This window comes from Solenopsis invicta, chromosome 7 (genome assembly GCF_016802725.1).
Source record: "Solenopsis invicta isolate M01_SB chromosome 7, UNIL_Sinv_3.0, whole genome shotgun sequence".
In the NCBI taxonomy this organism is placed as follows: Eukaryota; Metazoa; Arthropoda; class Insecta; order Hymenoptera; family Formicidae; genus Solenopsis; species Solenopsis invicta.
Window position 1 is genome coordinate 6,884,291 of NC_052670.1, and position 17,021 is coordinate 6,901,311.

Here is a 17,021-nt window from a genome sequence, read left to right on the forward strand (position 1 = left end):
CCGTACGAGTTTTTGACGCGAGCGTTTCGAGATTGTCGTGGAGTGTCGAAAGCGAAGTGAAATGTCGGCTATTTGTACCAACATCCGTCGTGTCGGATATGCGATGCATGATTGCACGATGCGAAGTCGTATCGCGTTCAGTCGTGTTCCGCATTTTCTCCGTTGCCTTCTATCCCGAGTTTTCAACGCGCGTGACTATTGGGATTGTCGAAAGCGAAGTATTGCGTGTTCGTGCCAAGTGTGAATCAAGACGAGTCGTGAAGAGAATCTTGAAGCTCGAACATTCGAGACGGAGCTGGACGGAGAGACCAGCGGCGAATGGTGAGTCGATTCATTTGTATTTACTGTTTATTTGCTTCCATATTTCAGTATTCGCACCTCGTGCCTCGTCCCGAATACGACAAAACGACTCAATGAATCGTGCGAAAGCCGTTAGGTTAGGATAGGAAAAATTTGAAGTTTGTATACGCGCGTTCGGCGCTCCCTTCGCCAGTTGTGCCAATAGTCGGGCGTCAGGTTAGGTTATGCATTTAAAGCACCGGGAATAAATAGTAACCTGTAAACCCATGTTTTGAAAAGTCTTATAAATATTATCACGACGTCATATAAGCATAATTCCCTGTGGGAAGTTGAGCACGTCGGACTTTGAGAAATCAAAGTCACAATTAAAAAAAAAAAAAAAAAAAAAATTATAAATATTATAAGGACTCGTTACAAATTCAGAAAAAGATAATATAACGATAATAAACAGTTACAAGTTTGAGTTGTTTTGTTCTCTAGAATTTTAAGGCAGGATTTAAGGCACCAATGCAGTCATCATCCAGCGATATATAACCGAAAAAGTCTGCAAAATATGGTGACTCTATGTAGAAAGATAAAAGAGAGATATACTTATTGATTCATGATTCTATATTATATACGTAACATTTTTAGATTTAAAAAATGGAAAATATTACTATTAATTGCTATCAGCATCTTTACTTTAAAAATAAATGTTATTTTACAAAATTTATATCCTTCAATAACGCAGCTAACAGAACTGCAAAAGTGTCCAGCATGTTACGGGGTTTCGGCGTGTCATAACATTCATAAAATAGATCTTCTGTGGAATGATGTTAATGCGATAATCTCCCACTTGTTCGGCGTTAAAAATGTATTCTTCGGAACATATAATCAAAGCAAAGTGGTGCTAAAGAAATTGGCACACTCTTCTGAATTGAAAGCTCTTGATATTACATTATGCAGCAAACTCCATTTGGGATATCCTTGCTCGAATGTTCCGTTAGACAGATACACAGCAGATTTTTATAATCTTATTAGAAAGACAATTACTTCTGATTTTTCCCAAGATGATACGAGTCGCTTGAGGCTTTGTCCAACAATAGAGCATTTAGATGATCTATTTTACAATGTTCATCTTAATAATGAACACATTAATCCCAAGCAATATTTAATTAATCTTTGGACATTAGTTTCCATAAATCCAGAGCCACTAATTCTTCAGGTAAATTATGCTTAGAGAAACAGTGTAATTTATTTTATTAAAAATTAAATTTATTAGATTATTTTTCAATGAAAAAATTAAATCATATATCTTGTGTTTTCTCGGTGTCTCTTTCAGATATTATCTGCTGAAGATGGATGGCCTGTACCAAAATATTTCGGAGCTTGTGGCCGAATTATTATTGAAGAATATATTGGATTGCCACTTTCCGATTGTTACGATAAACCTTGGATTCAAAGAGTGAAAATTGCTTCAAGCCTTTTAAATGCTGCTTATATGTTTACTTTTAAAAACAAAAAGTTTAGTTTTTATTTAACAGATGTATCGGCCGATAATATTGCGGTTGACCATGAAAATGTAGCAAAATTTATCGATTTGGAGAATATTATTATTGTTGATAAAATTATTTCTCAACAGGGTAATACAAATTTTCTTGTTACACAAATATTGACAAAATAGGAAAATTAATATGATATTAGTTTTGTATCGTGCGATATTGATTTATAGATGAATCAAAAGAGTGGCAGAAAATACATAAAAACATAATGCATTTTAATTGTCCCAATTGTTTTGCATTTTCTCCGAAGGATATTTGTAATCATCATCTAAGTGATCACAATTATTATGCAATTTGTCGGGTAGTTATTTTATGTACACATCTAATTATAGTCATATCAGGTATCTTTTTAAGTATATATTGCTTACTAAATAGATTTACTATGATTTGATTGCAGCTTCTATTAAGTTCAGGAAATGAAGATCCATTTCCTGGTGGATTTCTTCATGATGTACCTGTTAATATTCAACAGCAATACCCAGATATTGAGCATTTGTTGCAACAATGCGCCGTTCCTGATTCTACTAATTCCAGAATATTATTTGGTCAGCGATTCAAGGCATTATTGGATATGATTTTAAAAGAATTACTTTCACACAAAAATATAACATAACATACAATAGTATCTTGAAAAATCTTTTAACACTATATGATTATTATGATAAATATTTAAGATATACCTTTATCTATGCTATTTTTATAATTTAAAAAAAAATATTTTATATTTTTGATAATTGTTTTTCAAATGTATATTTTTTATATTAATCTATAATTAAATGTTTGTTCGCACATAAGCAATTCGTCAATAATATTAATAAAATTGTATATAATCATAATTAAATTGAAAATAAAATTTCTAAAAAAATGACTAAAAAATATAAATTAAAAGACTTTCTGCATAAAATCCATACCGCAAACATGTATTTATTAATGCATATACTTTAATTCTGGAATAAGGTTTCTAAATCTATAAAAATAATAAAAAAAGTTATCACAAAATTATGTTTAATTGGTAAAATAGAACAGATTTCAGGATCCTTGGTATTTATATAATTGGCAGTATTATAAACATATTTATTTTTTTAACAGCCTTATTTTAGCGCATGTCAAATAATTTATTAACTATAACACAATTGTGTGTTTAAAATTATTGATCAGTTTAAAACATGAATATGTATTTGTAATGTAAAAATTTTTTTACATCTAGTTATTGTTCATATTAAAAAAAGTTAAAGTATCAATTTTCATGTATGTAAAAATTTCGCTATGTCTGTGGATTATTACTGTCTTAGGGCCTAATTCGAGAAAAAAATCAGCAGTCTTATTAATGTCATGTTAAGGTTTTTCATGAGTTTAGGCTCCAATCGAATTTGCAGTAAATATTATCAGTTAATAGTTATTTAACACTTAACTTTTCTTTTAATAACGCAATTTCTTGTAGTAGGTCTTGAATTTTGCCATCTTTAATATGATTATCATTTTCTAAATGCACGATAATGTCTTTTAATCTATTTATTGTTGCATCTTTATCGTGATTAAGATCCTGCAGGAGCTGACTTGTCGATGGCCTTTTGGCAGGATTCGTTTGCACTAACTGCTTGACTAGTTGTGCCTAAGCAAAAGCATACACATAAATTTTCTAAAAAATAATATAAATGTATATAATATAAATAATTCAATATATTTGAAACCCACCCACTTATGTTGCTTGAGAGCTTCTGGTATTTCGTCAGATTTTAAGGAACCAATTATATAAGCTAACTCCATTCGAGTTTTTATTGAAATTAAAAGCTCAACAAGGACAACCCCTATACTATAGATATCACTCTGCAAATAAAAAGAATATCAAATTAGAGAATATATTCAAACATACAATGGTTTATCTATATTCATTATAATTTTCATTTTTCCGTTTTAATGTTATTCTAAAGAAAATTACATTTTTAAATAAAAAATATCTTTGAAGTGGCTCCGCAAAAGTCTAAATTCTTTTAACGAAAAATTCTAATAATAAAAAGTTTAAAAAAATTTTTAATATAAAAAAACATTTTGTGTATTAGCATAAAATTACTCTTTATTTTCGTATGTGCTTTAATGTATAAAAAAAATTTAAATTTTGTAAAGCCAATTCAAATATATTTTCTTATAAAAAGTATTGGTCATTTTTTTTAGGATCTACTTGATTACCTTTGGATCACACTTTCCTTCTAGTTGTTCTGGTGCTGCATATACGTGAGTACCCACCGCGGAATGGTGCTCTTTTTGTAATGGACAAGCTAAACCAAAATCACCTAATTGAATCTGGAGTTGTCCAGTTGTCGAAATAAATATGTTGCTTGGCTGTAACATATAAACGTATTATATTATTCCTAATTCCCGAATAGATATTAGACTAGAGATTAAAATTTGATCCATTAAAGTAAATTTCATTAAACTTGAGATTAGTTTTCTTTTTTCCGATTGATTAAATTCCAATCCAATCTCAATCTCTAGTCTTGACACAAGAACATTTTGATCAAGATACGCACGGTTTTACCTTTATGTCGTGATGTACAATTTTTTGAGAATGTATATAGTCCACTCCACAAACAATCTGTTGAAACACCGCTTTAACTATCGGTTCGGGCGTTACACTTATTTTACCACGCAGCCATTGTTCAAGTGTTTGCTCACATAAGGCCATTTGAATGTATAAGATATAGAATGATTTATTCTGTGTCGATCCAAAATATATAACAATATTAAAATTTAAGTTTAAAATATTTAATATTAAAATGTATTCTTATAGGATTTGTATTGTATTCAAATTTATGTTTAATATTAGTTAATATACTTCAATATCCATCTTTTTCAAAACAATATAAATTTATGCATTATTGAGATTTATATCTACATTAAATACATCAAGATTTATATCTATATTAAATATATCTATATTAAATATATACGTTTTTCTACTTACTTTATTGGAAGTATATATACAAACTTCTCGATTAGATTCTTCACAAGAAGAACTATTACTAGTATCTGTATTTACAATTGCTTCATCTAGATTTTCATTACTCTTGCTATTTCGAAAAGATACTATGTCCGAACTGAATTCTTCAGTACATTCTTCTATGTTTTCCTTAACTATTTTTTCTTCCATAAGATTAGTCGATGAATCGAGTTCTTCAAATCTTACACTAATAGTGTCGTGATTAATGTTACTGTCAGTATTCCTATGTATCTTATTGTGTTTCTTCGTTCTTATATCTGTATCTGTTGTACAAGATACTTTAATATTAAATAATATATCATGTTTATTATGTAGCTTACTTTTATTAGGATTCAGATTGTATTTATCATCGAATAAGTCTTTGATATCCAGCGAACTGGACTTCGAATTTTTTTTATGGTATTTTGATGTATGGTATTGTGATGATTTATGATTTGTGGATGATGCGTTCGAAGTATAGGACGGCAATGGTTCAATCCAAGCTGCATTGTAGGAAACAATATTAGGATGTTTTAATTTAGCCAATGTCCTTACTTCATTCATTTGCTGCTGCATCATCTCTATACGATCAACGGGTATTGCTATTTTTTTAACTGCATATTTGATACCATCGAGACGATGCAGCGCTTTGTAAACTTCGCCAAACCCTCCACGAGCAATAAAGCAAATTTCCTGAAATTCTTCATGGTAACGAAACAATCTTGGCATTAGAAAAAGCCTGCAAAAGTAAATAATATTAATGTGATGGTATAATATCATGAGATTTGGAAAGATACAATGTATGAAATGTAATAAAAAGAATATAATAAAAATTGTTGTATACTTCGGTATAGATAGAACATTTTCACTTTCAGGCTGAGCACGAGCAACTGTGAGCATGCGATAGAAAGCACTTTGGTACCTTGCTCTCAGCACATCAAATTCTGCAGTATTGTAGGTGTCATTAATTAATTGCAAATCATATAGTTTCTTACAAATATCTGTAAGATAAACGTTTTAGTATTATCTTTTGACGGAAATGTTTCTACAAAATATCAATAATAATGTTTAAAGAAAAGGATTAATTACCATTGTATAATTTATTTCTACGATCTTTGTCTCCTTCTAACATAGCACATAATTGTTGTAGAAGTGATTCGATTAAAACACCAGTAGCTTGAGTCACTTGATGTCCCGTTTGTGGCACAACTTTCCCATTGTTTTGAATGTCATTATCGACACAAATCGTCGAATTCGTGTTGTTACTTGTTCCTAAACAAAGATTTTCAGATTTCAGATGCAACATAGTCTTAAAAAATTACAAAAAATAACCACTTGAATTTTCTATAATGAAAAATGATGCAACATATAATACATGTATAACATAACAAAATATGAAAAGAATTGGAAAAAAATTATTGTGAATAGACACTTTCATAAGATGTTTTCTTTTTCTTCGCATTTAAATGTCAAAAGACTTAAATTTTTTTTTAGAAAAATGTAAAAATCTATTTTTTTGTAAAAAAAAGGCTATATATGTATTTCAGAATAATTCTGAACGATCATAACAGATTTCAAACGCGAAGGTGACTCTTTTATTTAGGGGGAGAAATGTCATATATTCGCGTATTCGAAAAGTATATAGCGACAGATCAGACATGACACGATATACGTATTATGCATGTATGTACCTTGATCGAATGTGGTTATGGTCTCGAGGGTATTCCAAGGATGGTTCGTTTGTTCCATACTCCCGGTCGTTTCGCAACCGGCGTATTTCGAGTCCTCCCTCGCATCCGCCATAACGCCGCACAGTGCGAAAGCAGACTGACAGGACTGGCTGATAGCTCTGGGGTTCCACGTATCGAACTGTAAACACTATGAACCATGGTGGAAATATGAACCGACGATTGGTGATCAACGCACTTGTATGTTCTCAGTATATTTCGCGCGTATTACTTACATTTCCGTCTTGGCCATGACGTCCAGGCAACGCTCGATCAGACGAGTGGACGAAAAAATCCGCGAGCAACGAGGCGAGACGTGATTTCTCGAATTTTGACATTGCATCGAGAGATAAGTACGAAAAGATGGATTTTGAACGTTTGAATGTTTGGAAAGTTCTCGAATATTCTTGTCACGCGCACTTGAGATTTCGATAGAATAACCGCGCGCGCTTTTTAGATTCGATCTCGCTTTCCTCAATTTTAAGACTTTAATCAGAGTTTGTAATCGAATAAATAATGCGTATGCACAAAGAAAGGTAAGAAATAAGATTAAGGTTTTTTTCACCTCCAATCAAGTTAATCGATGATAAATTCGCAAAAGCGTCAACAATAATTTTTATGTAACCTAACATTTCTTTGACGTATCTTGTGTCATGTACAGTTATAATATCTGATAGAATTAATGTAAATAGAATTAGAAAATCATTCGCGTGAATAAAATGAACACGAATACAAGTTATGAGAAGCATTCGATCTCCTTCCTCTTCTAACGACAGACATTAGTGTGATGTCTGAATTAGGTTAATCATTTGATTAAGATAATCGGAATTGGTGACCGATTCTAAATTCAACGTTCTTTGGCTTATCAAAATATAACACCGAAAATTTGCTGAGTTGTTACTGACGGTCGATTAACCTCTTCGCCATATTTAACTCCTACGAGATACCTGAAAGAAGAAGGTGCATGTATGTGGCGCCCTAGTGTTCGCTTACGTCGAAAATAGGCGGCACGGCACCTGTCGTTCGTCACGTTCGCGGACGTCGCTGCGGTAGAAAAATCTTGATTTCACGCGATTGCATTTCAATATGGCGAACCGCGACAAAGGACGCAGAAAGTGGGGAGGATTTTCACAAGGTATCTCGACGAAAATATCATTATTTCGCGGGCGAGACAACCGAGCATCGTCGCGCCATCGTCGACACTCTCGCGTGTCCAACTTCGAGCCGAATCCGCGATCTCTCCCCGCGACTCGAGCCTGACGTGCAAAATTAACCTGTACCGAACTAACCTACAAAATGCAGCGGGCATACTGCGATGTCGCGTTATTTTATGGCGTTTGACCGATGTAACTGCTGAATCTGGCGATCGCGATTACCTTCGTGCGACGGGACGACCTCAGTGCAACCCGAGCCACGATCGGTTTCTGACCGGGGCGGCGCGCTCGTCCGACGGGCAGGACGTTCCGCTCGGTAAATTCCGGCGTCGTCGAGAGTGTCAACACAAACGATTCCGCGTACCTCCATGAAAGTCGGTGTTTCGCGCCCCGCGAGTTCTCCGACTTCGCTACGCTCTTCGAGGAATCGATGATCTTGATTGTGAAACCTTTTTGATCTACAAACGGGGCGCATCCGACGTACAAGTTTCATAGGATTTTTTTCTTTGTCTAATCTTGTATCTCATTCTGATCTGCAATGTGCGCAATATTGCGTATGATTGAGTAATTTTTATGTTACAGAGAGAACAATGTAATCTTACAGTTATTTTATTTATGTAATATGTGTCTAGATAAAAAATATTTGAAAATTTATAGATTCACGAGATATTTGATTTCAATTCTAGAGATATTTCTATTAGATTAGCTTAGCCTTTGTTTTGTTATACATATTTTTATTTTTGTATTGTACACAAATATTGAAAAAAAAGAGTCATAAGAAAGACTTGTGCAAGTATATATCATATATATGTAACATATAATTTATACAAGGTGATTATTAATGACTGTTTCCACGTTTTATCATAGGAACATGATTTACCGACGGATACGTGTTTCTAATATATATCAAATTACAAATGCGTGCTCTTATGGTAAAAAGTGGGAACAGTTATTAATAATCATCCTGTATATGTTTGTATTAAAATTATATTATTTCTGTTATTTAATTATGAGATAATTCAATAGCAATTTATATGTAATAGATAATTATAGAAACATGTAAAATGCTTGAATAAAACATTTATATGGATGTAAGAAATTGATATAAAAGATATGACTTTTTTTATGAGTAATGTTATAATGAAAATTTTCAGAATCAATGGCTTCTAAATTGGAGAAGGAAAGATTGTCAGGGACACGTGGCGGAGGAAACAGAGCGTCTCAAGCCTTATACAGACCAGGAAGTGGCCCTTTACGTAAGTCTGGCAAATCCAGTGGCGGTGCTGATGAATATGATAATGAAAATGGCTCGCAAGAAAAATCCAGATTGACCTCCGTCCAGTATCGTCCAGTATCATCAAGACAGTTGCTTAATAGGACAAATCAGGCGCAGGATAGTCCACCTCTGTCACAAATTGACAATGTAACTGAAAAAATGGACAATATCCATATTAACTATAGAAATAGCAGCAATAGTGAACCAGCCCAAAGCATTGGTAATAATTCTGGTGAAGGAATAGGTAGAAATGATCCAAAAAAGAAAAATAGGAAACCCGAGCAGTTGCTATATATGCCGAAAAAAGTGAAGGAAGCGAAGGAAGCGGCTGAACAGGATGGCACCAATAGGTAAAGCAATTGTGCCTTTTTTCCTATTGATTTAAGACACGTAAAATGCGATATATAGACAGGATGAGTAAACTAACGTCTAATGGCAGAGTAACGCGGCAATAGCGTCCATTATACTATCCTAATATGAGCTATCAATATCTGTTAGATCTCCCAGTCATGCTGCATGGGAACGTGAAAGAGAAGAGAGCAATGATCGCGATTCTTATTCCAACCGTAAAAGCGATCGCAATCGCGCGAGCAGTCACGGCACGCGAGACAATGAGAATGAAGGTAGGGGTAGAGATGACACCAGTAAACGGTACTCGGGCAATCGTCGACATCGTCATGCCAACGAGAACGAGGAGCGTTGTTTTTGGCGATCCGAGTCGCCAATATCCGCTAGAAATTGTGCAAATCGAAAAGATAATCTACGTGAAGTCAGACAGGTCTGTGATTTGAAATAACGTAACCGTACTATAATAGATTATTAGAGATTATAGAATTGTAGTATGAAAGTCTGTAGTTAAATATAGAAAAGATTTTTTTTGTGTTATTAGGGCTCTGAACCTTTATCTATGACCAATCAGAACGATTTTAATCGTACGCGAGACACTCGCAGTGTAGAGCCCATTGGGCATTTGGATAAATTTCAAGGCAAACCACCCTCAGGCAGACGCGGCAATGCCAAAGATTGTTTGTCAAAGAATATTAAATTAGAATCCCTACCACCACGATTGCAAAAGAAATATCTCATTGATAATGGATACGCATTACCAAGTAGCAATCCAGGAACGTCCACAGAGGAGTCCTGGAACGGTAGCAGTATTACGTTTCAGGTGAAAATTTATTTAGTACTATTTTATTCAAATTTTATACTTTGCGAATATTGATTTATATTCAGTACATACAGCGATTTATAATTAAAGCAGTATATGAATATATGTATTATAATCTATATGTTATACCAGTACATTCTAGCCTAATACATATAATTTTATATATGTAATATATATATGTATGTATTGTTAGCAGGGTACATACAGTTATAATTATCCATCACCAGTGCAGCATTCGCAAACGATGCAAAATTTACCACCGTCTGGACCATTGCCACCACAATCTAATTGGACTAATACCGTACCGACGAGAAGCAGAGGAAGAGGTAGAGTTAGATCCGAGGAATTGGATGGTACAGCTAGCAGCATCTTCAGACCTGTTACACCTGAACAATATTCGGCTCCGAGTTCCAGATCCCATACTCCTAGCCAGGAATATACACGGTACATAACTATATTGCTATATTTATATCAGATTTTCTATTTAAGCGATCGTATAAACATAATCTATAAAATCAATAAAACAAAATTTGTGGATACAATTTTGCAGGTCTTATGATCGTCGTGGTAGCAATAGCACTATGTACACCAGCATGGAGAGCTTAAGTCGTGCCGACAGCGTAATGATGCCTCCGCCTTCATCCGCATCGCCTGCAACTTCGCAATCAAATTCAAACAGAGGCCACAGATCACCTGAGATTCATCGTAGAGGTGCAATGTCACCAACAGATAATCGCAGCACCAGCAACATGTAATGAAATATATTGTCATCTTTTTTTCCTTCATGTTTTTTATTTCACGCTTAATAACATAATTATTGTTAATTAAGGCAAAGAACAATTGCTAGTAACGCCTACGAACATAATTCGGGCCTGGATAAGCAGAATAATCAACAAAACGCGAAAAGCGAACCATGTAACAAATCTTATACCACAACTGAAACATTTGTAAGTACATAAATTGACAAATTGATATTTAAAAATTATTCCTTAGGTGATATAAATATTTAGGATTATATCGTAATTATATCTTGATAGGATTGGTGCGAAGAAGTTGAATTGAATGAAAAGTTAGAACAGGAACATTTGAGCCGTAGTTCATCTGTATTAAGCATACGGGAAAGTACAAGTGTACTGCGAGGTCAAGCTGTGGGCGAGAGTCACAAGCGACGTAAGAGGAAAAAACATCGGGATAAACATCGTAATGCTGACCGGTAAGCACACAATTGTTATTGTTTTTTTTTATACATTTATTTTTCAAAAAAGTTATTGCAAATGTCCAAGAATTATTGAGATTATATTTTGAATTATTCAAGTGGTAGTAGCAGAGATAAAGGACGTGGTACCAGTCGCGAACGTCAGAAGAATCAACAGAACAGAGAGAACGATAACTACAATAATAATCAAAAAAATAATAACAATAATAGTAGTAGCAGTAGGCGCTACGATCACAGGAGACGTAATATTATTCAGCGTAGCCGAGAGTCGAGTAAAGATAGAAATTATGGTGGCAGCTATAAAAATTTTGACGATCTTCACAGACGCAGGTATTTATTGTATATAAAAGAAAACTTGGATTGTATGCGATTAAAAAATTTTTTTTTATTTTAGAACTGATAGATACTTAGATGAAGATTGGAGAACAGGCAGAAAGATATCAACTTGTGAGTCAGATGATGGGAGACAAACTCCTAAAGTTTCCTCTCACACTGCTCCCCTGTCAAGCGTGAATTCGAACTCAACGGTACATCGATCGTCTCCGACAAGTTATAGTAACGCTCAACCAGGCGTCTTAATCTTGCCTAACGAGACTAATCAATCGTCTCCCAATCAGACAGCTACAACTTCTCAGCAAGGAACCGCACAGCAACAGCAAAGAACACTGTTTGATCCGAATAATCCACATAAACCTATCGTTATCACTTCACCCGGAAGTAGAATAACTGTGCAGAGGTAACACGAACTTCTTATTTTGTTTTTGCGATGTATTAACCAAGAAATTAATAAAGCATTTTTTCTCTTTAAGGGATAGTGACATGCAAATCTCAAGCGTTCCAGTATTTCAATCTAATGTAGGTATCACATCGCCGCATTACTCTTTCCATAGCGCTCCATTGGACGGTATGCCACCACCGTACATGAACGACCAAATTGGAAATGCGCGACCTTCGTGGTATGAGCCATTTTCAGCTAGGTAAATATTATTTAATTGTTCTTATATGTGCAATATTACATAATTTTGGATTTTGGGTGTGTGTGTGCGTGCGTGCGTGCGTGCGTGCGTGCGTGCGGGCGTGCGTGCGTGCGTGCGTGCGTGCGTGCGTGCGTGCGTGCGTGCGTGCGTGCGTGCGTGCGTGCGTGCGTGCGTGCGTGCGTGCGTGCGTGCGTGCGTGCGTGCGTGCGTGCGTGCGTGCGTGCGTGCGTGCGTGCGTATATGTATATGTATATATATGTCCATATATTATTACTATTTAATTTTTTTCAATAGTTTTCACTCAGCAAAAAATCACTGCCTTCTACTGGACATTGAACGTGCCGATCTAGAACTACAATGGATAATAAGTTCTGGTAGCTTTACCTCGCGTTTGGATAGAGTCTCGTATATACGACACTTCCTTCAACAGAGCTTAAAGATCTTGCTCGAGACTGATATCAAATTCTGCCAAGCAGAGAACGTTGAGCAACACTTTTGGAAGATATTGTTTTATAATCTGATTGAAATGCTGCGAAAAGCGATGCCCAAAGAGAGCTTGGAAGGACGAGAACGTTACAAGCAGATAATGTTAAATATCATTGATGAGGGTACTACTTATCTGGAAAGCTTATTGACTACTCTCGAGACTACGTACCAGTTTAAATTAGACGCGTTTCTCGGATCGTCGAGTCTACCTAAGGGTCTCGGACTCTTGGGACTGGCCTTAGTTAGCGCTCAAAAAATATTTTTATTTTTGGGAGACTTGGCGAGGTACAAGGAGCAAGCAAATGAAACGAGCAATTATGGAAAATCTAGGCAGTAAGTGTTTATAATATGTAATCACAAGAGTAATATTTTTTTAAAGATTAAATTTATTGGATAATTTTATTTTTGTATTAATTTTATGTATTTTATTTATTAAAAATTTTATTTTTAATTATCAATTGATTTTTTATCTCTTTTTGCGTAGGTGGTACTTGAAAGCGCAGCAAATCAATCCTAAAAATGGCAGACCTTATAATCAACTTGCCCTATTGGCACATTATGCGGTACGCATTTATGAATGTATCATGTGAATATAATTGCATATGTTTATATTTTTTTCAATATTTTTTCGTGTTCTCAGAGACGGAAGCTGGATGCCGTGTATTATTACATGCGATCTCTTATGGCGTCTAATCCTTTCCATTCTGCTAGAGAAAGCTTGATAGGACTCTTCGACGAAAATAGAAAAAAGGTAAGAGAACTGAAACGTATCCTTAAACCGTTTGTATTTATACTAACGTTAATAATATTTTGATTTTCTTTTGCCGCCAGTATCTACATTATGTAAGTAAATTTTGATACTTGGTGTGAACTCTAGATGTTCATCATTTATTTATTTGGTCAAGGCTTTATTATCTGTTTATTATTTTACTGCTCGTTTTATTACATTTTCTATTTTACGTGCTTTTTGGAGCCTTGATGCTCTGTGCACACTTAGAATCTTTACATTTTATTAACTTTCAATAGCAAATGCGGCGAATTAATGCCTTTTGCAACTATTAATTAATTAAAACAATAAATATATCATTCTTGCATACATGTGCCATTGGCTAAATATACTTTTGCATAGCTATTTTTTGTAATAATCGCTCATGCGAATGTTAGCTTTAATAAAAGATTAAGAACACTATACAAAAGAAAAACATGTACATAATAGTGTAATAATATGGAAAGGTGGGCGGCACCACTCATATTCTTAGAGAAATTCACACAATATCTGCTAACGATATGCCTGCAGCATTTTTGAGACTGCCTGTTTGTAAGAGAGCCAGTTTCTAAAATTTCTAGAAATGCTTTGCTGTAAATCCAAGTTAGAAACTATTCTTATCTTCGCTAGAGCTCTGCACATTTCGTTAGCATGCACTTATCATAGATGCGGGAACTTGTACAAATGAAGAATACAAACATTGTCCGATGGACACTCTTTGTATTGACTAGCTGACTATATAAAGGGAATCCCGCTACCATCGTCGTCTCTACTCCAGTAATAAAATTTTTCAACGAAAATTAATATAATTTTATTCAATTGCCAACTCCTGCAATTATTTTGTAAAATATATTGCATTAAGGCTTCTGCTGCTTTGATTGTTAAATCTGCATTAACAATGACGATTTAATTTAAAGTAATGGAAAAAAGAATCACATTCCATATATCGACACAAAATATATACGCATACATACAATGTGCGTGAAAATTGATATGTCAAAAACCAAAATTATTCTCGCAACATACAACGTTATTTTTTATTTTAGTGCAGTGTTTTTATATTTACAATAATTATCGTAGTGCTAAAATATATCGAAGACTCTCATTTTGATAGAATTTTATATGTATAAAAGCAAATATTTTATAATTTGGCAAATATTTATATTTTAATTTGAACGGCTTGTTTTCATCCTTAATTAGGCACATTTTACAATTTGACATATAGGTACGGATTATTTATTAATCAAAAGGGAAGTTTTCGGTATATTTTACAAGTCTGTTTTATCGATTAGAAATGATATTTTTATTAAAAAATATTTTTATTTTAATAATGTACGTTGCAAGAATTTTTGTGGTGTATTTTTTCGCTCGTGACGTCATCGGTCCAAAATGCAGCGGAATAGCGTAACGGAACGAGAGCGGAACCAATCACAAACGTTCCGCAGTTTTCAGAAACTTTCGAAAACTGCGGAACGCTTGTGATTTTATTCCGCACTCGTTCCACTTTACGTTATTGCGCTCGATAATTAGATCGTGAATTAAATCCCTGTTGAAGAATCTATAAATTAGAGATCGATTTGGTCGCGGGACACCGTGCATAACGTCATGCAGTGCTCGTATCTTTTACCTTTGTACATATGTAGCGAAGACGTGCATATAACGGCAAATGTAACATACACCGACAATTTGCAAAGGCCCTGTTTATATCATGCACTGCATCCGTTACACGATGCATCGTAAATACATCAGGTATATATGGCGGAGGTACTCTCTCAGTAAACGAAATATTCTTAGTACGAGTCTATCGAACGTAAACGGAAGGAAGAAAGGGAATCGAAGGAGCGGGCGAGGATGAAGGAGAAGGAAGGTGCGAACATCATCGGTGGTGGACTGAGGAGAGAGACGTGGATTCATCCGGGTGACGGTAGGCGGGTGCGACGAACAACGACCGCGACCAACGAAGCAAGATTGTCCCACGCAAGCGACTTGGAGGAGTTATCGCAATTAACGAGTGTCGAGGTATCCATTTCTGTTGCGACATCGTATTTGCCTAACAGCTTCTAAAGCTCCCGTGTGTCTTTCGTACTCAAACGATAAAGTGCTACGCATTTGCCGGACAAATAGAAAAATTTCTTTTTGATATGCGTGGCTTAACATTTTTTAAATATAAAATTGGTAATCATTAATGATAATTATATGATTAATAATATGTATCTCGAATGTTAATATACTTAGTAGTTGATAACATTTATTAATAAATTGTTAATATATATATATATTTTTTTGCAACTTTATTAACTGTTATTTTGTTCAGGTCTATTCACAATGTATTTTATTTTTTTACTAATTTTTATTTAAAAACTTTTCTATTATTTATATTAATACAAAATACAATTTTTAATGATATTGTTTGTTAATGTAAGAAATCGGCGAATTTTATTTTTTTAGAGTTTCGATTCAAATAATATGATAGTATAAATTGAACAAAATAGCAGAGTTAATACATTTTTAATACTGATGAAAAAGACAACTATTTTGTCTATATCTTGCTTAATAGTTTTTGTATTTTTAGGTGAACAAGCGATTCGTCACTTCGTACCTTCATGTTCACGGAAAACTCATCACCAAGATAGGGTAAGTGTTTATCATTAATATTTTTTTGCATGCTTTTTGACGAGAGAAAAGAGCGTTGATCAGAGCGCTGTACTCCAACGATTATTCGAAGATTTATTTATCGCTATTGAGCAAGTAATTTGATATCGCTGCAGATGGACTTGTTCAAGTGCCCGATATTTGTATCTCGTGAATGCAGTTCATATATAAATACGTTTAGCTTGTATCTCACCGTTACATATCTCAACGCGCTCACTGCAATTCTACTGAGCAGAACAAATTGCCATTTCGTATTCCACTCTTCTAAAGATTGATAAAACTAGTACATATCTTTCAGTAGTTCAGTTTCGCATCATTGAAGCAACATATCCAACTTTTATACCCTTCTTTTCTTAGTCTACATATTCTCGCAGAGACGTTCATGCTCATTATAATATAACATTTTTACTATTATAATTATATTTACTTTAAATTTGTGAAAGTTACATACTAGATGTGTATAAAGTAGATAAATAAGAAACTTTGTTTTTTTTTTACATAATATTACATAAAATAAAGCAAAAATAAAATTAAAAAATATGTAACATTGAATTAGACCTATTATTAAATTAATAATTGGTAAATAATTGGAACATATTTAATATACAATAAGGTATACGTCTCTCTTAACAGACTTACATTTTTTTAAATTTTAATTTTGTCTGTAACTTCATTAGAATTTTATTAAAATAGCAAATAATTTTCACCAAAGATTATTTACTATTTTAATAAAATTCTAATCATTAAATAAGAACAAGTAAACAAAGTGTCTGTGCTTTAA

The 17,021-nt window shown here is 33.9% G+C and overlaps 3 protein-coding genes across 9 annotated transcripts in view; 2 read left to right on the plus strand and 1 right to left on the minus strand.

Moving 5' to 3' along the window:
• The first annotated feature begins 468 nt into the window (after nt 1-468).
• LOC105205400 (divergent protein kinase domain 2A) lies at nt 469-2,672 on the plus strand. Its single transcript, XM_011174763.3, has 4 exons — nt 469-1,504; nt 1,622-1,922; nt 2,012-2,142; nt 2,239-2,672. The coding sequence occupies exons 1-4, from the start codon at nt 902-904 to the stop codon at nt 2,452-2,454; spliced, it is 1,251 nt and encodes a 416-aa protein (XP_011173065.2). The 5' UTR covers nt 469-901; the 3' UTR covers nt 2,455-2,672.
• A 157-nt stretch (nt 2,673-2,829) lies between these two features.
• On the minus strand, nt 2,830-6,917 carry LOC105205421 (eukaryotic translation initiation factor 2-alpha kinase 1). 2 transcript variants are annotated; one of them, XM_011174784.3, is made up of 9 exons: nt 6,782-6,917; nt 6,510-6,696; nt 5,908-6,090; nt 5,663-5,819; nt 4,804-5,557; nt 4,378-4,554; nt 4,029-4,181; nt 3,537-3,668; nt 2,830-3,453 (listed from the first exon to the last, which is right to left on the minus strand). In XM_011174784.3, exons 1-9 carry the CDS (start codon nt 6,881-6,883, stop codon nt 3,238-3,240), a joined length of 2,061 nt encoding a protein of 686 aa, XP_011173086.3. In that variant the 5' UTR covers nt 6,884-6,917; the 3' UTR covers nt 2,830-3,237. The 2 variants fall into 2 exon arrangements, with proteins under 2 accessions (XP_011173086.3, XP_039308075.1); XM_039452141.1 differs by having other exon boundaries at nt 6,510-6,687; nt 6,782-6,915.
• The window catches only part of LOC105205402 (telomerase-binding protein EST1A), a 98,399-nt gene continuing 87,985 nt past the window's right edge, over nt 6,608-17,021 (plus strand). The window contains exons 1-17 of one of the 6 annotated variants that reach the window (XM_039452139.1): nt 6,608-6,746; nt 8,854-9,325; nt 9,474-9,753; nt 9,865-10,143; nt 10,337-10,587; nt 10,694-10,894; nt 10,973-11,090; nt 11,181-11,356; nt 11,459-11,689; nt 11,754-12,095; nt 12,169-12,336; nt 12,631-13,155; nt 13,307-13,385; nt 13,463-13,573; nt 13,654-13,665; nt 15,383-15,607; nt 16,161-16,222. In XM_039452139.1, coding sequence (XP_039308073.1) covers nt 8,859-9,325; nt 9,474-9,753; nt 9,865-10,143; nt 10,337-10,587; nt 10,694-10,894; nt 10,973-11,090; nt 11,181-11,356; nt 11,459-11,689; nt 11,754-12,095; nt 12,169-12,336; nt 12,631-13,155; nt 13,307-13,385; nt 13,463-13,573; nt 13,654-13,665; nt 15,383-15,607; nt 16,161-16,222 — 3,527 coding nt within the window. In that variant the 5' untranslated portion in view covers nt 6,608-6,746; nt 8,854-8,858. The other 5 variants (XM_026136885.2, XM_039452140.1, XM_026136883.2 and 2 more) reach the window with 5 other exon arrangements.